Raw genomic sequence first — 20699 nt, 5'->3', positions numbered from 1 at the left:
GGGCAGGGGGCAAGGAGAGGAAAGTCTTAACTAGGCATTGAAAAGATGTCAATGTCTGCAGCAGGTGGGGTTCACTTGAGAAAGCATTCCAGAGCTTGGTGGGACACAGCCAAAAAGCCTCTTGTGGACGCCTTCTGAGCCTCCTCTCTCTAAGGGAGAGCCTGATTACAGAACACCAGTATGACCAGTCCTTACAGGAATCATAGGTGGCTCTTCTCATTGCTGTGACCTTGAAGCTGGTTTGGAATCAGCACCTGGTGCAGGAAGTGGAGGCCAGTGAAACTACGGAACTCACCCCTGCAGGAGGCAGTGACAGCCACCAACCTGGATGGCTTTAAAAGAGGATTGGACAGATTCATGGAGAAGGAAGAGGAAGAGGTTTATCAGTGGCTACTAGCCACGATGGCTGCACCCTGCCTCCACAGTCAGAGGCAGCAATGCTTCTGAATCCCATTTGCTGGAAACCACAGGAAGGGAGAGTTGCTCTTGTGCTCAGGTCCTGATTGTGGGCCGCTGTGGTTGGCCACTCTGCAAACAGCATGCTAGATGGCCAGATCCAAGAGGCTCACTTGATGTTCCTATGTCATGGTCTGACTTAGCATGAGGCAGCTTCCTATACAGATGAGTTCCCGGGGAAGCTCCCACAGAGAGCCTGGGGCACAGAAGCTGAACCAAACACACACCAAGTGCCCTTGAGCCCAGCAGCTAACAACCCCTTTGCCAGCCGGCGTGGCCAAGACATGGATAGGGGGGACCCTGGCTGCAAAGGGAAGACAGCGCGTGGCAAGAGGATTTGGAGGGGAGGTTCCTTAACGATCGGAGGAAGGAGAAGGAGCCGCACCCCCCTCCCTACTGCCTCCCAACTGAATGCAAAGAGAGCCTGGCTTTGTCCCCAGGAGCGCACAATGGCTCCCCTTGCACAGACTACCCCTTTCTTCCTGTCTTTCGCAGGAGCCCAGAGGCAGCCTCTTCCCCACTTTGTCTGCATGCAGCTCAGAGAGGCTGGCCATGGAATTCAAAAGGGCAGGACCAGGACGGGAGGGGGAGGTGCGGGGTGTGTGTGTGCGGGTTCGGTTGGGACAAACGGCTGCATGTACGGCTGCCTGTATGGAGGGATAATAGCAACTGAGAAGTGCCGGGAGACAGAGGAGGGAGGAGGACAAAAGCCGGGAGTGGGGGGAGGAAGAGGGGGGTTGGAAGGAAGACAAAGTCAGGCTTTGACTGTTCCCCCCCCCTCCCCACAGGCCTCCCCCATCAACGAAATCCACATCTCAGCTTTTCATCGGCGAGACCAAGATGCTCATTAGAGACTGTTCAGCTGGAAGATTTTTAGCGGAGGACCCCCACAAAAGCACCTCTGTTCACTGCTGCCGGCTCATGGCGTCGGCTTTGTCCCCAAACCTACTTGAGTTTCACTCGTCGAGTGCACACGGCCCCTGCTACCCCCCCCAAAAAAAACCCGTGTGTATGTGTGTGTGAGGGTTTGGAAATGGCCTTTCTTTTTTTTTTGTATTGCTCTGTCCCCGCTTTCTCCTTTGCGGGGAGGCGAGGGGCCCAAGAAGGAAGGAGGAGACCAGAGGCAAAGACCCCAATGGCTGGCACACAACACCCCCTTCCCCAGCAATGTTTTCAGCCAAGGTGAGGGGGGGCTGCCTCCATTGTGTCAGGTGCTGCACAGAGAAAAACTCATGAGGAGTGGGGAAGAGAGGGAGGAAATGGAAGCAGAGTCCAAATTTTTTTTTTTGGGGGGGGGGGTGCCACCAGTTGTCGGTGCCAGGGATCCTGGCATTGCACCAGTCAAGAATCAGAGCTGCTGCTCCTTCCCTCCTGAAAGCATTTCTAGGTTGCAAGCTGAACTGAGACCCCTTTAGGGCTTTAAGAAACATCTGAGGAAGTCTCATGGCGGCATCTGCTTGGCATGCAAAAGGCCCCTGGGCTCAATCCCCACATATATCTCCAGGTATGGCTGGAATCATCTCCTGCCTGAAAACTCTGGAGTGCTATTGCTGCCAGCCAGTGTAGACTGAGCTAGAGGGACCATGGCATCAGTAGAAGGCTGGTAAACTGCTGCCTCTCAAGCTACTGTCAGAGGCACAGAAGCAGGACTTAGTTTTTTTAAACACACACATACAAAGAGAGAATAGACAGTAGCCTGGCTTTACGAGCAAAGTGTTTAATGTTAGACTCTTGTCTGATGAAATGCAGAAAAAAGGAAAATTAGACCCTACTCAGTGCAAACAGTAATGAATTAGATGCACCAAGGGTCAGTCTCAGTATATGGCACCCCCAATGTAACTATTTAACTCAGCCCTTTCTTCAGAACTATGAGGACTAGAATCTTACTTTACTTTTATGGGAAGGTTCGGAGCTCTGTGGTATACAGTCCCTGGAATCTCCAGGCAGCCCTCCTCCAATAAAAGCCCTTATTCTCCTGGGGATATGGGTGATTTTAATGACACTGTTGTTAACAATGTTCAGTCTGTGCTTTACGGTGTGTGGGTTTTGTTTTACAATTCTTGTTCCAACATTGTGTAACATTCTCTACTACGTTATTCTATTTTGCATTACTTTGCAGTATACTTTGGAACTCCCTGCCTAGTGACATCAGGCACCTTCTCCGTACTCTTTCTGGCACCTGTTAAAAACATTTTTGTTTAGACAGGCCTAACCAGGTATTTAGAAAGTTGATGCAAGCTTTAGTTCATTGTGCTTTTAACCTTGAAAAAAGTTCTTAAATTATTGTTGTTTATTCTTCTTATTGATAATCTGTTTTAAGCATTTTTGTGCTGCACAGAAGGGTTTTGTTTTCAATCAAGGCATGTTACAAAATATATACTAAAGCACATTAGAGACTTTCTTTTAGCACAAGCGATATAAAAGTCTAATAAATAAAATTCCTTTGCGCGCAATGAAATTCATTATTTCCACATTGGCCTGCCCCCTTCCTCAGAATCCCTGCCCTCCAGAAGAGGTCAGAGATCCCACACCCCCAACCCTGCTTACCTTCAGTGCATTCACAGGTGTAGGCATTGGGGCCATCAACACACTTGGCACCATTCTTGCACGGGGTGCTGGCACACTCGTCAATGTCATACTGGCACAGGTGGCCATTGAAACCTGCCGGGAAACAAAGAGGCTGAGCTTGGCCTGAGCACCGACTTCAGTATGGTCGAGACCCCTGCAGTGGTCACCCTCCTCCTCTCCCTTGCTGATAAGGAACAAATATGGCTCCCACCTCTTCCACAGGTGAGAAGCCTCTTCTTGCCCAGTCACCTGTGGCAAGTAATGGATTCCTCTAGGTGACCAGAAAGGGAAACTGTAGGGGCTTTAGGAGAAGGGCTGTGGCTTAGTGACAGAGTCACTGCTTTGCATGCAGAAGGTCCCAGGTTCAGTCCCCAGTTGCATCTCTAGGTGGGGCTGGGAACATGACTTGCATGAAACCACTGGACACAATACTGAGCTAGATGCTGGAAACCATGGCATAGGGAGGGCTCTTGTGCTTAGATCCTGCTTGCAGGCTTCCCATACGGGCATCTGGTTCACCACAAGTGAGAACAGGATGCCGGCATAGAGGGGCGCCAGTGTCTGATCCAGCAGCCAGGCCCTTCTTAAGTTCAGTTTTAGTTCTACTCAAGATAGACCTATTGGAAATTACGGGAAATTACGAAAACTTCAGTTTTCAATGGTTCTACTCTTCAGTAGGGCTTAGCTGGCGATGACCCCTTTGTGCACATCTTTATCTGGTCAGGATGCAGTCCAGACACCCTGCTTGAATTTCCCAGTCACTTTTATTTTAAAAAAGGAGTACCCAAGGGACAGTCAGAGGAGTTGGGAATAAAAGCCAAAAAACCTTTTCTGTGAAATTTCTTGATGAATAGGCTGTCATTATACACTTCACAGCTGCCTTCCCACAAACATCCTCAGCCCCAAAGTGGGGCGGGGGGACCCAGTTCGGGGCGGACAATTACGTTAACTCTTGTGATTTCCCACAAACTGGAGGGTAAAGCTGTATCCCGCCCCCCATCCTCAATCCCTTAAAAAATGTCCAGAAATGTGAAAATGCAAACTGACAGATGGGCACTGCTCCCCCTTCCAAGATCTTGTCCTGTCTCTGGAAATCTTCTCTAGAGAGCGTAAAAAGCATGTCATGGGGGCCTGGCTGCCCCCTTTTTTCAGTTGCCCCACTTGGCACAGTGCCCAGGTGCGAAAGCGACAGCCAACTCTCTCTGTCTCCAGCACCTTCTTAGTTACACATTTTGTTTCTGGGAAGTTTGCAGCACCGAAGCAGTAGAAATCTGCTCCACTTCACTGCAGAAAGCCAATATGACTTCTCTCTCCCATCCCCGGCACCCTCTGGCCACTATACATTTTAAGTACTGTGATGCCACTTTAAAAAGCCATGGCTTTCCCCCAAGGAATCCTGGGAACTATAGTTTGTTCAGGAGGTTGAGTTGTTAGGCAACCTCCCATATTCCCCTTACAGAGCTACAGTTCCTAGAGCAGTTTAACCATCAATGCCTCTTCAAAGGGAACTCAGGGAACTGTAACTCCATGAAGGGAATAGAGAGGTTTCCTAGGAACTTACAGCACCCTGAACCAACAGCAGCTCCCAGGTTTCTTTTGGGGAAGCCATGGCTCCTCAAAGTGGAATCATAGTGCTTTATGTTGTGAATGTGAAGCACTCTCTCTCTCTCTCTCTCTCTCTCTCTCTCTCTCTCTCTCTCACACACACACACACACACACACACGGACCCCTAAACTATCCCTACAAGCAGGGTAAGAAAAAAGAGCTTGAAAATGTGGGTTTTTCACACACCCCTCCATACACACAGAAACTCTTCCAACTAGACGCTGAAGGGGAGGGGGGCCTTCAAATCCTCTTCTTGCTAGTAAATTGTGGCTTGTTGTGGCAACTACTCCACGTCAACACTTGGGGTGCCAGCCTTCTGTACCCTGGGGCTCTGCTTTCCCTCCATTCAACCCCCAAATCAAGTTTTTCAGGGCCTTCGCTCTCCATTGCCATGGAGACGGCTGCCTAGGGTTCTGAATGGGCGCTGGACTGGCTCTCCCTGAGAACATCTTATTTACATCTACAGAGGAGGAGGAGGTGGAGGAGGAGGAGGAGGAAAGCCCGGCCTCTCGACTTCAAAAAGCCCCCAAAGCCCCATTTCATGGATTATCTAGCCCTCTCCCCCATTCTCTCGTCCTGTGGACTGCAAGACCTCATTTAAATCCATCCAGCCTTCCTCTCATTCTGCCTCTCCCAGCTTCCCAGTGCCCCCCCTCACCAACTTATTCCCCAACTAGGGGGGCCTTTATAAGAGCAAATCTTGTTCCTGCCATTATTTAAATTGATCCTCAGTCTCTCGCTCCCTCGCTTTCATTCTGTCTCCCAGATGAAGGAGGAAGTAGAGCTTGGCTTGAAGGTCTCTTTATGCTGAGAGGAGAGGTGTGTGCATTTGCTGTTCTGAGTTGCACAAAAAAGGGGGGTGTCAGAATGGGGCAAAACAACCCCCAAAGTAGCAGCCCCTTCTAATCAACAGGGTAGAATCCCTAACCCCCACCCTCAGCATCTTAACTCTGCAAAAGTGGCACAGAGGCTCGTTGTGCAGCTGGTGTGGCATAATTTTGGCTGCGTTTACATGACAGTCTATTCCATGGGTAGGCAAACTAAGGCCCAGGGGTCGGATCTGGCCCAATTGCCTTCTAAATCCAGCCTGCAGATGGTCCAGGAATCAGCGTGTTTTTACATGAGTAGAATGTGTGCTTTTATTTAAAATGCATCTCTGGGTTATTTGTGGGGCATAGGAATTTGTTCATTTTTTTCCTTCAAAATATAGTCCAGCCCTCCACAAGGTCTGAGGGACAGTGGACTGGCCCCCTGGTGGAAAAGTCTGCTGACCCCTGGTCTATTACCTTTTCCCGACATTTCCCCAACTGCTAGATTCCATGTTATATTTGAGCTTTCACACGATGTAAATCCACTTCCAGGAATATAGAGAAGGCTGTAATCCCAGCACAGTTTATCCCATTTTCCTGAAGTTTCCCTAACGGTTGATTCCTGCATTATATATGAGCTTTAACATGGCGAAGAAGCCACCTCTAAAAATCTAATGGAATGTAGAGCAAGTTTTAACATGTATCTCTGTTACTTGCTTCCAGAAGAAATGTCTGTTTGCAAATAACACAGAAATGAGAGTGAAACCTCCGCTGCATTCTGCTAGATCTCTGGTTTTCATCTCATGCAAAAGTTCAAATATAACACAGAGGAAACGTCATGAAGGCGAAATAAACTACCGAGTGAATGCAGCCTCTAAAAAGGTAACAGGATCCACAGAGGTCATTGGTTTTTTCCTGTGGTCACAACTACTTACCCTAAATTATGTTTGCTGTTAGGAATCTTGTAATGACAAAGCAATTTTACACACACACACACACACACACACACACACACACACCAAATGATAAACTCAGTTTCTCCATAGGGCAGGCACTGATCAGAGAACAGAACCAGTCCTGTCTGCCTGATGATGAGTGTGCCTGGGTGATTCCCAAGCTTCCCAGTGCACACTCCTCTCATCCACACATGACGTGCACACCAGGGCCCTGAGCACAATAGCACTTCCTTGCTAGCCACCCCCCAGCAACTGGCATTTAAAGACACAACACCTTTGATGCGGGGGGGGGGGGCTCTTTCTGTCCTGAACACAGTGCAAATTCTGTCTGTGCAAGGCAGATTTCTATTTAAACCTGCCCTTTATTTAGAATCATGAGGACTAGTAACCTTACTTCCCTTTTTAGGGGAAAAAGCCACCAGTGGCATGGAGCTTCTGCTTTGCAGGCAAAAGGTTCAAAATCCCAGGGTTCAGCCTCTGGTGGCTTCTTTAGGTAAGGCTAGGAGATACCCCCTGCCTGAAAGGTAAACTGGACCTCTGGACCCAGAGGTTTCCTTTACTTACCAAGGCTAACAGCAGTGGCAGCCCCCCCCCAACACTCCTTCAAAGACAGGGCAACCCACTTCTCAACACCACATTCCTCCACCTCAAATGCAGGCATGGAGCCCCTTGGAACTGCCAGAATTAAGAGACATCAGAGGAGAAGCATCCAATTTTCCCCGAGCTGCCCACTCTGAGCGTATTTCAAACCTGCCGGCGAGGTTTGCCTCTGGGTGGTGGATTAACTGCAGCTCCGTTCTCACTACAAAGGCTTTGCACTGAAGGCGGAGAGATCGATGCCCCTCCACCCCCACCCCACCCCGCTCCAGTAGTACCTCTGGGGCACTCGCAGGCAAACTCATTGATCTTGTCCACACAGTTCCCGTTGTGCAGGCAGGGGCTGCTGGCGCACTCGTCCGTGTTGATCTCGCAGTAGATGCCCTCGTAGCCTGAAAGGAGTTTCCCAACAAGGAAAGAAAAGGTAAGCCTAAAGGAGCTCCCCTGTTGCATGCTGAGAGGACAGCACACCTATAGCAGAAAAAGGTCCATGCCTCAAAGAGCCAGCAGGAAATGGCTCAAGCCCACCTTTGGCAAGGCCAGCTCCTCTTTTGGCTTTATGGTAGAGGAGAGACTCCTGGCTCTGCTAAGCCACTTTCTCCTGCAGTTTGGTGGCAGCAAAATGTTGTAGTGCATCAACACATATCAGGACTGCTCTTGTTCAGGATGTGATGCGTGTGTGTGTGTGCCTAAGCGAGGCTCTCCCACCCCCTTCCTTGACAGGCTGCAACACAACAGCCCTGCAGTGTTGCCAATGGGTTTTACTCTATGGTAATTGCTGCCACCTTCCATCCTCCCACTTACTCCTGCAGCCCAGAAGGGAGGGGATCTGGGGTGCACCAAGGCAATTACTTTTAAAAAGGCTCTGAGCCTGTGCATCCAGGCTAGGGTCAAAGCAGCTTGCTTGTTTCCCTGGCAGACCCTCTTAAACTTCCTAAAACCCAGGCATTCCAAGACCAAAGCACCCTGTGTTTTAGGAGGCAGCTCTCTTACAAGTTACTCAAGAGTGTAAAGGCAGCCCACACACACCGAGTCTCTCCCAGATCTCAGAAGAGCATGCTGATCTGTTTCATGGGGTTCCCACCTGCCCCTCTTCCTAAGATCAGAAGGAAATGTCCTTTCTCTATGGTCCCACCCTAGAGGGAGGCACAGCTTATGGCAACAAGAGACAGGGCCTTTTCAGTAGCTGCACCAACCCTATGGCTTTACTTCATTGGTAGGAGAAGTCCAGGTGTGGCAAACGTTGAAGCAGAATATGCCCAGACGCCACCTCTCTCCTAGGCATAAGGCTTCACACAGTGCAGGCACAAACTGATACACAAATAGGTTGTACCAGAGGCTGTCAATGTGGTGACCTGCAGCTGCTGCTGGACCACCAGCTCCCAGCATCATTCACAAGCACTGGCTATGCTGAGAGTCAGGTTTGATGCAGTGGTTAAGAGTGTTGGCTAGGACCTGGGAGAGATTGGGGTTAAAATCCCCCACCCCTCAACTTGGCCACAAAGCTTTCCAGACAGGAACTTGGGAGCCAGTCACCGCTTCTTAGCTTAAGTCTAACTTCATAGGGTTGTTGAATTAAATGAGGAGCAGAGGAAGAACCATGCATGCCACATGCCACCTTGAACTCCTGCGGGGCGGGTGTGTGTGTGTGTGTGTGTGTGTGTGTAAGTGAATAATAGAGGGAGCTGGGAGTTCAACAACACCTAGAGGGCACACTGCTGGGGATACCTCCTGGGTGGTATGTAGAACTGGGCACTCACCTGGCATGCAAATGCAGTGAAAGACCCCAATCTGGTCCAGGCAGGTGGCATCGTTCTGGCAGGGGTTTGAGGAGCACTCATTCACATCAATCTCACAGCGGGGGCCAGAGTAGCCTTGCTGGCACTGGCATTCGAAGGAGCCCTCTGTGTTGAGGCACTTCCCCGCATGCTCACAGGGGTTGGCACCTGTTGGGTTCAGAACCATTAAAAATACATAATCAGCATTCTATATTAGCATTACTGGTCTTCCGAGTTTGTACTGAACTGTGTTCATTCTTTACTACTCCTATGTTCGCCTTCGCTTTATCTACAGGCTGTCATGAATTTTTTCAATGCAAGAAATATTGTTTGTTCATTTGTAACACGGTTGTTGTTGTGAGATGCTCTGAGCTTGGCACTGCCATTGTGCTCCCCCCCCTTCCAGAAAGCAGCAAACAAATATTAAATCAAATCCAAATTGAACACACACACAAAAAAACACAGTGGAGAGAAGTAGTAGCTCCCAAAGGAAGCAACAGAGCATGACTGGGGATGGTGGCCGTGGATCGGGACCTCTCAGCCTGTACCTTTCTGGCTCCTGGCCTTGTCCTTCCCCAAACTCTCTGTTTGCATATAGTCTCCTGAGCTGGGTTTCAGGATCCCACTGTACTCCTTGAGTATTTCTTATGATGACCTGCTCTAGCTAGCTCCCTATTCTGGGGGGTCCAAATGTTGCTAAATAATGCAGAGTGTTAACTCTGGGCAGATTCAATGTCCTTCCATATCCCAAGTGCTGTGGGACAGCAGGTATGCTGGCTCCCCTCTTTCTTTCAAGGTATTATGCCCCTGTTAACTATCAGGAGCTGGAATCCACAAAACAATGTATATCTGTTCTGCAATTACTAAACAGGTGTTTGGCAGCAGAAAAAATTTGGCCCCTTTGCTGACCAAAGTCAGTTCAACTTTATGTTAAAAATCTAATGGAAGATAAAAACATAAACAAAGGCATCAATGGCAGCTAAATTTCTATCGGTGAGAAAAAAACAACACCTGAAAACAAGAGAGAGAATTTTCAGCGAGTAACTCTGTCAGCTGGATTTCCAGCATTGCAGGGGGTTGGGCTAGATCAGTGTTTCCCAACCAGTGTTCCGCGGCACACTAGTGTGCCGTGAGACATCGGCTGGTGTGCCGTGGGAGGGAGGCGGGCGAGTCGGGCGTCGAGAGGCGGCGGCGGCGAGGATCCGCGTCGAGCCGGGGGCGGCTCCGCGGTGGTGGTGCCGAGCGGCGGGGCAGCGCGCGCAAAAGGGAGGAGCGCGAGACAGCGGAGGAGGAGGAGGCCGGCATGTCCGGGCAGCAGCAGCAACAGCAGCAGCAGCAACTCCCAGCGACGGCTCCTCAAGCCCCGCCGCCGCCCCCTCCTCCGCCCGCTATCGCCGCCACCACCACAACAGCCGCCGCCGCCTCAGCTGCCGCCGTCCCTCAGTCCCTCGCTCTGCTGCCTCCTCCCACCCCGGCAAGGGGGAGGGAAAAAACTTTCACTTTTGTGCGTCCCTCCCGGCGTGACGCTGCGCGCTGACGTCACGGGGCGGGGCTTTAATGGTGGTGTGCCGCGAGATTTTTTTCCGGTAAACAGGTGTGCCGTTGCCCAAAAACGTTTGGGAAACACTGGGCTAGATGACCCTGAGGATCCCTTCAAACTCTACGATTCTAACTCGAGATTACAGTTGTTGTTATTTTGCATTTAGATATCTGCTATGTTCTGAAGTCCTTGTGTGAGGCATGCTTTTTTTATTTCCTGTGTGCTGTCTGTATTACATTGGGTTTCAGGCTAGAACAGACTATGCAGGTCCCTTTCCACTGGTATTTCTCCCCGCCAAGTCCTCCCTGTGCCCACTTACCAAGCGAGCATTCATCCACATCCTGGTTGCAGGCAGGCCCCATGTAGCCAGAGGGGCAGGTGCAGATGGCCTTCCCAGTGACTGGGTTGGTGTCGCAGTTGGACCCGTCATTGCAGGGATTGCTGATGCAAGCATCGTTGAGGTGGCACAGCAGACCTGCAAGGAAACGGGCACAGGTGCTTAGAAAAGAATGCTTGCAGGGGGGCTCCAACCCTCCCTCTCTCAAAAGTGCCATGGCCACCCACCCCAAAGTGGCACCCTGGTTTTGTGTACCAACAGGGGAGAGAGCTGGGACCTTCCGTTCAGCTCCCTCGATCCGCACCTGTCCGTCCATGCGGGCACTCGCAGTAGAAAGAGGCCACACGATCATGGCAGGTGGCTCCCACAAAGCAGGCAGCGTTGGCGCAGTCGTCAATGTTCTCGCTGCAGTCCTCGCCTGTCCAGCCGTTGACACAGACGCAGTTGTAGCTGCCATGGGTATTGTGGCACGTGCCCCCATTCTGGCAAGCATTGGGGATCAGTTGGCACTCGTCCACGTCCTCTGCACAGTACTGGCCTGGAAGAGGTTCACAGAATCATAGAATTGGAAGAGTTGGAAGGGGCCCAAGGGGTGGTCATCTAGTCCAGCCCCTGCAACGCAGGAATCGCAGTGGGGCGGAGTAAAGAGATGAGTTGGACATCATCTTTGCCCTCATCGTCAAAAGACAGCAAATTTATTTAACTTATATAACGCAAGGTCATCAGTAACAATCGTGATAATTGTAAGAGTGGGTTGTTTACAGCTAAGTCCTTTGCAGAGCTGACCTACTAAAATTTGGGTGACCTGAGCGAGTCAAATTCACCCATTTCAATAGGCTTACTTTGAGGAGGTGTAATGTGGGATAGGCCCCAGCCACATTATTAATGGTAGCTAGAGCAACACCAATAATAGTTGTAGCTAAGGCTAATAAAATGGCAATAACAACACTAACACAGTGGTACCTCGGGATGCGAACGGGATCAGTTAGGAGCCCCGTTCGCATCCTGAACGGAACGTAAGATGCGTCTGCGGGTCACGTTTTGCCGCTTCTGCGCATGCACGTGACATCATTTTGGGCATCTGCGCATGCGCGAGTGGCGAAACCTGGAAGTAATGCGCTTCGTTACTTCCGGGTTGCTGCAGAGCGCAACTCGAATGCGCTCAACCTGAAGCACATTCAACTTGAGATACGACTGTATTGCATATTTCATAATGCATAACTTTCAACATAAATCTGTAAAGGTCTGCAAGTGCATTAAAACCTTGGCATCTTAGGTGCGCCCTATGAAGAGAGAATGGATTGGAAGGGTGCAGCTGAGCCAGTCTTCAAACCCTAACCATGACCCTCCCTGGAGCCAAACCCTCGCCTATTCCCTAGTCCCCCACCCAAAGATATTGGCCTTCATTCCCTACCTGTCCATTCAGGGGGGCACTGACAGTTGTAGGTGTTCACCCCGTCCACGCAGGTCCCTCCATTCTTGCAGTTGTTCCCTGGGCAGTCATTGAGATTTTCCTCACAGTTCTGACCAGCAAAACCTGCCAGGTGTTTGAAGGTAGGGAAAGAAAAAGGGGAAAGGAAGAAAACGTGTGTCAGACTTGGTTTTTAGCCCCCTCTGACAATGGGGGAGAAACAGCAGGCTGTTACTTAGTGGCAGAGGATGCAAAATTGCTCAGCTTGCTGGAAAACCTCAAGAGATGCTGTCAATCTGACTTGACGTGAAATGCCATCCAGTCTCAGAAAATATGGGTGCCCCATTTAAAAAAAAAATACTGGAAAATTGCCTTATATATTGGATTTGGAGCCTCCATGCTTGCTTAAGAACTTAAGAAGAGCCTGCTGGATCAGGCCAAAGAGGGCCCAACGTAGCATAGACAGTCACCAGCCAGGTGCCTCTTCTGGGAAACCCTCAAGCAGAGCACAACAGCAACCCTGCCCTCCTGAACATTCCAGCAACAGCTATTCAGAAGCATTTATTGCTTCCAAATATGGAGGCAGAGCATCGCCAGCGTGCCTAGTAAACTCTCCTCTATGAATTTGTCTAAACCTATTTTAAAGCCATCCAAGTTGGCCATCGCTTCTCCTTGTGGGGGGTGAGTTCCACAGTCGTAACTATGTGCTGCATGAAGAAGTCCATTCTAAAAGAACACAAGCTTGCTTGTTTCTTCTCTTGAAAGGCAGGGGGCTTGAACCTTGCTGGTTCAAATACAGCACACGGTGAACTGGGTGCCACCCCTCGCTCTCCAGACATGTTGTGACCCCACTAATGGGACTCCTCCTTTTTCTCTCTCAGCAGGAGCTCTTGATCCCTATGGGAGGAAGGTAGCTGTAATTCAACAACAACCTGGGGGGCCAAAGGCTCAGCTCACATTTGTTCTTGGAGCATCACCATTTGTTTTGTTTTTTCCCAGAAACTTAACTGCTGCACCCTGGAGGAACCAACACGCCTGAATTTGCATAAGACGATGTTTACGTTCACTTTTACTGTGAAGCCAGAGTAGCGAGCCCCCAGGTACAAGACTTTGCAGAAAAGCTGTGTGAGTATCTGGCCACAGCAACCTGTTTCTACCTAAGCTCCCAAGAGAGGAGCTGTATAATAATTGTGGGGAGAGAATGCAATATGAAGTGTGTGGGAGATTCCAGTGCAGGAGGCTCCATCGCCTGGTGTCCTTCCATTCAGCACAGCAGGAAAACAGGGCCCAGAAAGGAAGGAACTGCACTGCAATTGGGGGTGGGGGTAGAGAATGGGACTGGTGCCACACAGACTCTGCCAACCACAGGGTTTTATAGCGGAAGGGCCCTGCCCGCTTCACCTCCTTTTAGCTCCCTGTGCCGTCCATGATGTAACCTGCTTTTCTCTTCCTGCTCCTGCCGCTCTCTCTCTCCCCCGCCCCCCATGCGCAAGGAAGTCCTCCTAGCATCCTGACACTTGCAGCCCGAAACAAGGGGTCCATTTCTGCGACAGGAACCTAAGAAGAGCCCTGCTGTGGCTGGGTCTGGCCAATGGTGCACCTTGCCCAGACTTCTGTTCTCCCTGTGGCCAACCAGATACCCCCGAAGGGAAGAACACAAGAAGGACTCAGGCACAAGAGCAGCGGCAGCGCTCTCCCCCACTTGTGATTTCCCAGCCGGCTGGCATTTGGATGCATACTCTGCCTCCTCCCAAGAAACCAGCTCCATCAAAGTCTGAAGGCTTTAATGTGACACAGCAATGGACCCAGAGACTTGCTCGTTTCCACACAGAAAGGATCTCCCACCCTCAAAAACAGAAGAGGAGGAGGAGGGAAAAGGCAAGACCTTGTTTGATCAAGGAACCCTCCTTCTCTGCTCTTCATTGACACAGATTTCTCCAGCTGCCACCCTGTGTCCTCAACTCAGGGTGAAAGCAATATACTTGAGAGTATACAGTGAAGGAGCTGGAGAAGCAGGTTCTGCAAAAAGACACACACACACACCTAGAAGTGAAGCAACAGCTGTTTTGACTGCAGGCTGCAAGGTTTTTTTTGTGTGTTTTTTTTTAGAAAACTCCTACTTCCTATATGTACAATAGAAGCTGCCTTTTAATGAGTAACTACAAATGGCCCATTCTGCCCAGGACCTTCCTACCCTGGCTGATAGTGGCAGTCTAGGTTTTCACGTGGAGAGCCTCTTGGACATGCTGGGGGTTGGATTTGGGGCCTTCTGCACAAAAAAAGCAGCCCTCCTCCTAAAAATAAAGTTAAGATTCTGAATAAAACAGGAACGTCAGACCAAAAAGCCATCTAGCTCCATACTGTCTACACAGATGGCAGTGGCACTCCAAAGCTTCAAGAGGAGTCTTTCCCCGCCCTTGCCTGGAGATGCCAATGGGGATTGAACCTGGGACCTTCTGCATGCAAAGCAGGTATTCTACCACTGAGCTACAGCTCAGAGAAGTTATTCTTGTCATGAAGATGTCGTGATTGGAGGAAAAATAATGTTCCCTGCCTGAAATCCTGGAGAGTCACTGCTGCTGCCGCCAGTCAGAATGGGCAATATGGAGCTAGATGGACCAATGTCTGACTCGCCACAAAGCTGTTAAATTGCTGCCTCTCTGGCTGCTGTTAAGAAGCACAGAAAGAGGACTGGGTGTTAAAAAAAAAAGAAATGCAAAGAATAGGCAGCAGGTCAGACAAAAAGGGGGGAAAAAGAAAAATTAGTCATTTGTGAATGCTAAAAAAGTAGGGCAGCTAAGATAAGAGGAAGCCTGATTCGTTCTTCTTTGTTACTTTTTGAACTTGTGCCTCTCCAAACTGATTAATCTTTCAAAGAAGCCCAATTGACCAATCTAAGGATCAGGCAGCAAAGACACTTCGCAACTCCTTTTGAGCCTGTCCCAAGCAATTAATCAGCTGGAGAGGCACCAATGCTTTCAAACTCAAAGCAGCACATTAACAACAGCAGCAGTAGCAGCAGCAGCAACAGCAGAAGCAGCAGCAGCAATAGGGGTCTTAGATAAAGTTAGCAGGCAGTTGGGATGGAAAAAACAACAACAGGGGAAGAGGGCTTTGTTTTTGAAGAGCCCGGCAGCAGCACACTCCTGTTGCGATAACTGACCCCTCTCTGCCCCTCCTGGGTACACGGAAGGATCTGATTGCTGCCTGGGAAACGGACTGCACTGATACTGAGCAGCACTTTGGGTGGGGAGGAAACCTATCTAAGGGACCTCTAGCTGCAGATGTCAAGCCTGGGTGCCACAGGACAGGACCACTAGTAGCCAGGCTGCTAGTGGGTAGCTTGCTGGAAGAGGCAAAGAAGCCCCTCTTTGCTCTGGGTCCAGGTGGTTTGCATGGGGCATAAAGAGCTGCCGTATAGCAGTTGGGCAATTGGAATATTCTAGCTTTATATCTCAGCACTGAGCAGCTTCCTGTATTTCCATTTAATTCAGCGCTTTGGTTCAGAACTCTTGAGGACTAGAAACTCCTCTCCACAAACACCCTCGTGAAGGGCTGGAGCTCAGTGGGAGCCCCATTCTCTGGCTCAGCAGAAGGCAGCTTCCTACGTACCCACCCCCACCAAGGGCTCGGGGCCACTAGAAGCCAAGGAGGAAAGGCAGCTTCAAGCAGCCAGCAAGAACCGGGCAGTGCCCCCATCCATACCTGGCAGGCAGGTGCACTCGTAGGTGGTGTCTCCGGTCTGCCGGCAGGTGCCTCCGTTCTGGCAGGGCGAGGGGTTGCAGGGGACATAAAGGTGCTCGCAGTTCTGTCCTGTGTAGGCCTGCCTGCAGTGGCACTGGTAGGAGCCCACCTCGTTGACGCAGGTGCCGCCGTTCTTGCAGATGGCAGGGGAGCGGCTGCACTCGTTGGTGTCCTCCTTGCATGTGGCCCCATGGAAGCCCGACGGGCACTTGCACACATAGGTCGATTCGAAGGGCACACACTGCCCACTGTTGGCACAAGGGTTGGAGGCACAAGGGTCTGCCTGCTGGCATGTTTTGCCTAGGGAAGGGGCGAACACAGAACACAAGCTTCCTTTAGAAAAACATTCTGCAGCCCAACTGAGTTGGGACTGATAATAACCTGGGATTGCTGGTGCTCAAAGACTTGCCGCCCGCTTACCTGACCATCCTGGAGGGCAGCGGCACTTGTATTCCGTCAGCGTGACAAGGTCGCAGCTCCCTCCATTGTGGCAGGGGCTGCTGAGGCATGCGTTCTCCTCAGGAGTAAGGCACAGCTTGTCAGTGTAGCCTAGGTGGCAGGCACAGGTATACTCGGCCACATTGCCACGGACGATGGGCTGGCAGGTGCCCGCATTCTTGCAGGGGTAGCTGAGACACGGGTTCTGCAGGTGGCACCGGCTGCCCACATGAGAGCTGGGGCACCTAGGGTGAGGAAGAAGGGGACACATCAAGACTAAGGAGGGTGGTGGCATGGCAGCATTTACCCAAAACAGCAAACCTCAATGGTTACATTGCACCTCCATTGCCTCTGAATGCCAACTACAAGAGAGGAGACTACAGTTGCACGCAGAACACATCAGTGTTTAAAATTCCCAAGGCGCATTTTGCTACTGGCGCAGGTCCAATTGCAACTATGTGAAGATTTCTGGGCGCAAGGTTGGCAACCACAATTTAAAAACCTTTGCCTTAGGCCATAGTTAATACCATTTCCGCTGTGTTGTGTTTCTCCTTGTATACTGGGACAAAGGAATTGTTGTAGAGCAAGCTGTAGTCAAGCAATGTAGCTGAGATCATAGAATTGTAGTGTTGGAAGGGACCCTGAGGGACATCTAGTCCAACTCTCTGACAAGTAAGGCACTCCATTGTAGTGACCACAAACTAGGTTTAAGGTGACCATTGGCGCCTAACTTATATATCTAACACTGCTTCCCATTGGGGCATCTGGTTAGCCAACGTGAAGGTCTACCATAAGAGGTCTACCCTAAGAGCAGAACCTCCATCCCCAGGGGCAGTCTAGCTCTGAATATCAGTTGTTGAGAATCACAAGTGGGGAGAGTTGCTGTGCGCTCAGGTCTTGCCTGTGGGCTTCCCACAATAGGCATTTGGACACCCATTGTGAGGACAGGGTGCTGGGGGGCCCCTTTGGCCATATCCAGGATCTAGCAATGGATACTCAACTGGTAGTAGGAGGTCTTCCAGGAGACTTTTCCCAACATGTTTCAGGTACCTCAGCAATCCATACAATGCTCAGGGCAACTGGTTGGTGGACCTGTATCAGCCCCTCCCAGCATTCTGCATGAAGGGGAAGGGGTTGTGCCCCCAAACTATCACCTCCTGCAGCCCATGCCTGCAATTGACCCCTGCCACCTGAAAAAAATGCCCTCTCATTTCCAGGACAGGACAGGTAACCTGTATATTCTGCAGGGCTACAACAGGCTTTTTGTTACCTCTTGTCACACATTTGTGGGTTTCTCTTGGATTTATAGCCCATCCCATTCAAAAGGTTCTAGGTGGGAAGCAACACATTTAAAAACAGCTGAATAAACTGTTACTGGGGACACAAGAAGAAGAAAGAAGGAGGGCAGGGCCTCAAGGCTGTAAATTCTTAACAGCCCTGCCAGATTGCATTAAAAGCCCCCTGCTTCTCGTCTCCCACAGTGGCTAGACAGATGCTTCTAGGGAGTCCTCAGACAGGGCAGAAACTCAACAGGCTTCTTTGCTTCCCACCAGCCCAGTAACTGATACTTGGAGGTAGACTGCCTTGGAATGTGGAGGTTCCACTGAGCTGTCATAGCTCATAGCTGTGAATAAATGTGTCCCCCTCCTTGAATTTTGTCCAGCCCCCTTTTAACAACTAGTGGCCTTTATGTCCTGCGGAAAGCAGCCATCTCACAATTTGCACTTGCCCCCAGACTTGCTGCAAATCAATTTCACTGAATGACTCCTGGGTTCTGATGTTATGACAAGAGACAGGGGTCACTGCACAAGATAAAGGCAGGCTTCCCACAGAAGTGAAACTCAATCCCCTGGGTTTTTAAATCACAAACTACCCTCAGCTCCTGCAAAGACCTGAGCTGGAGAATCACAAGCAATCCATCAACTGTCCAAGCCTTCCACAGCCCATGGGAACCCCTTTTTCACATGCACCTTAGGCACCACTTTCACACCCTGGCCACACACTCCCACCCCCCCAATGCCCACAAACCACCTGCCCCAACTCCTCCCAGAGCCACCGAGGGAGCTATAAATCTCCCAGCCTTCAAAGAGGCAGCTCCAAAGATCAAAGAGCCATCCCTGAGAAATCACACCCTTTTTTGCTGCTGGACTAGATGGGCCATTGTCCTGATCCAGCAGGCCGTTCTTATGTTCTTATGCGGTGGAAGTCAAAGAGCGAGGGGCCCACTCTGCGCTTGTCAACAGGTGAAGCAGCACCCTTACTAATGCCCCCACTCCTACTGGGTGCACAACCCTCGAGACAACTGCTTCGCCGCTGCCTTCAACTATAAGCTCCCTTCCAAAAGTTGTTACCTACAGCTAAAAAGGCAGGAAACAAGGCTCCCCCCCAATGCAACATATGCCAGATTATCTCAGTGTGAAAGAGCTTCCATTTTTATTTTCTCTCTTTCTTTCAAAAAAATAGAGACATCCTAGCAGCAAACACATCCATCCATCAAGTGGTCACTGGCAGAGCCATCTGTTACCAGAAGCCAAAAGGGCCAGCTCGTTAATAAAAGAGAGAGACCCTAAACAAAACAAGGCAGCGTGTGACACAAACACATATGGCCATGCCAGAGAAAGAGGCGGATTTGCAGATGTGAGTATTCCATGGAAAGGATGCTCTGAGATTCCAGAAAGCTACAATCATTATTTTAAACCAGGAGAAAATCTTTCAGCAGCAAAATCCTGTGCAGCTCGAATCTTTCTTGCGGCCCCAAGTTTCAGTGCTTTGGGGAAAGGAAGGTATTTTAAGGATAGCCTAGCAAAAAGGTGGCAGTTTCTTTTCCTGCAGAGGGCTGCAGTGGTGATGTGGGGTGGAATTCTGGAGAGTCGAAAACAGCCCTGCAATATAACCATTGCAGCATTATCCCTGGTGTGGGTGGGAGGATGGAGAAACACTCCAGAGCCCCCATCTCTAACGTGGGCATTACATCATGTGCAAAAAACAAGATTTATTTTAAGTTCCAAATGTTTTTTAAAAAGAGCACCCAGTCTGTGTGCAAGCACCTTCTCAAGTACCAACCACCTCGGACCCTGCAATTGTCTAGTGAGGGCTTGTTGGGAGCTGCTTCGTTGGTGCTGACCTGTGACAGGGCCTTTTCAGCGATGGCTCCCCAGCTGCAGAATGCCCGCCCTAGTGGGGTGCAGCTGTCTCCATCATTATAAGCTTTTCAGGAGGAGGAAATTGAAAACATTCCTGCTTACCCCAGCCATTAGGAGGCGGAAGACAGCTGCTCCAGGAAGCCTCATGCTAATAGGATGGAAGAATGTTTTTTAACTGAAGTTGTTTTTAGAATGCTTTTGCTTTGGTTTTAAATGGTTTATCTGTTTGCCACCCTGGGCTCGTTGGAGAGGAAGGACAGGGTATAAATTGAATTAAACAACCACCATCACCACCAGTACGAGGCCTCTCCAAGCAATTCAAGTGATTGGTTTGGTCTGAATGGGGCAATTTAATATTCCTGCCTCTGGCCTGAAACACTTAAAAGTGGACTACACTGCTGGGCTGTACTGAGCAACTCTCTGTACAGCATTCCTACCTGCAATGCTGGCATAACAGAACGACACTACAGGGCTGTTATAGACGGCTCTCTTGCCCCAAGAGAGCAATGGACAACATGGCAGGAACACTGTGGGCTCCTCTCTCAGCTTTAGCCTAACACCCCACAACTTAAGAAGATGGAGGGGAGGGTCAGGCCTCTCAGGACTGTTGTGAGGATAAAATAGGGGGGAAGAGACCCACATACACCAGCTTGAGCCCCTTGAAGGGAAGAAGGTGGGATAAAAATGCAATAAAAAGATAATAAATAAATCCACCGGATTCAGGACATAGAAGCCAATTCTGGTTCAGAGGCTGAACTTGGCCCTTTGCAAGTGAAACTCTGCCTGTATGGTAGGGAGAAAACAGAGAAAAGGTGTCCTGTGTACCATAATTCCCCTCTTTCTTTTCCTTTTTCCCCCGCAAGGCTGGTTACATGAACAACCCAAAGAGTTCAAAGGCGGCAAATGAAGGCCCGTCCTGTGCCACAGATGCCCGAACAAAGGGCCAGGAGACAGGTGGGTTTGTGCTAGCCAGGTGTTGACAGGGGCTGTCTTGGGAATATCCCTTTGATTACAATGATGGCGATTATTATTAAGAAGCGCCCTGTGTCTGGATTCTGGAAAGAGAGAGGAAGGGAAAGTTCCCTCCTCTCTCTCTCTCTCTCTCTCTCCTTCTCCTCACCGTTCTCAACTCCCTGCACCCGCCATCTAACTTTGCCACAACTCTGCCATCCTGCACAAAGAGGACTGCAGCTGGCTTCAGCCCCAGCCTGCTCTTGCATTCATGGAGAATAAGCAGCACTTTACACAGGGGGATGGGATGTAGCAAAACTGCCACAACATGGAAGGGCAGCCTTTTGAGGCACAGCCCATTCTCC

At 50.2% G+C, this 20699-nt stretch overlaps 1 protein-coding gene across 3 annotated transcripts in view; it reads right to left on the bottom strand.

Moving 5' to 3' along the window:
• Positions 1-20699, bottom strand: part of NOTCH1 (notch receptor 1) — a 99454-nt gene that overhangs the window by 45688 nt on the left and 33067 nt on the right. For all 3 annotated transcript variants that reach the window (XR_014003914.1, XM_081178638.1, XM_081178639.1), the window contains 8 exons: positions 16223-16485; positions 15764-16102; positions 12062-12184; positions 10952-11185; positions 10630-10785; positions 8753-8938; positions 7271-7384; positions 3004-3117 (listed from right to left, as the gene is read on the bottom strand). Coding sequence is in view for 2 of the 3 variants with exons in the window: in XM_081178638.1 (XP_081034764.1) it covers positions 3004-3117; positions 7271-7384; positions 8753-8938; positions 10630-10785; positions 10952-11185; positions 12062-12184; positions 15764-16102; positions 16223-16485 (1529 nt within the window). In the remaining variant the exon portion in view is untranslated. The remainder of the gene's footprint in view (positions 1-3003; positions 3118-7270; positions 7385-8752; positions 8939-10629; positions 10786-10951; positions 11186-12061; positions 12185-15763; positions 16103-16222; positions 16486-20699) is intronic.

Source organism: Podarcis bocagei, assembly GCF_964188305.1.
Source record: "Podarcis bocagei genome assembly, chromosome: Z".
Taxonomy (NCBI): domain Eukaryota; kingdom Metazoa; phylum Chordata; class Lepidosauria; order Squamata; family Lacertidae; genus Podarcis; species Podarcis bocagei.
The sequence above is the reverse complement of the archived record's forward strand: the minus strand, read 5'-3'. Positions and strand labels throughout refer to the sequence as shown.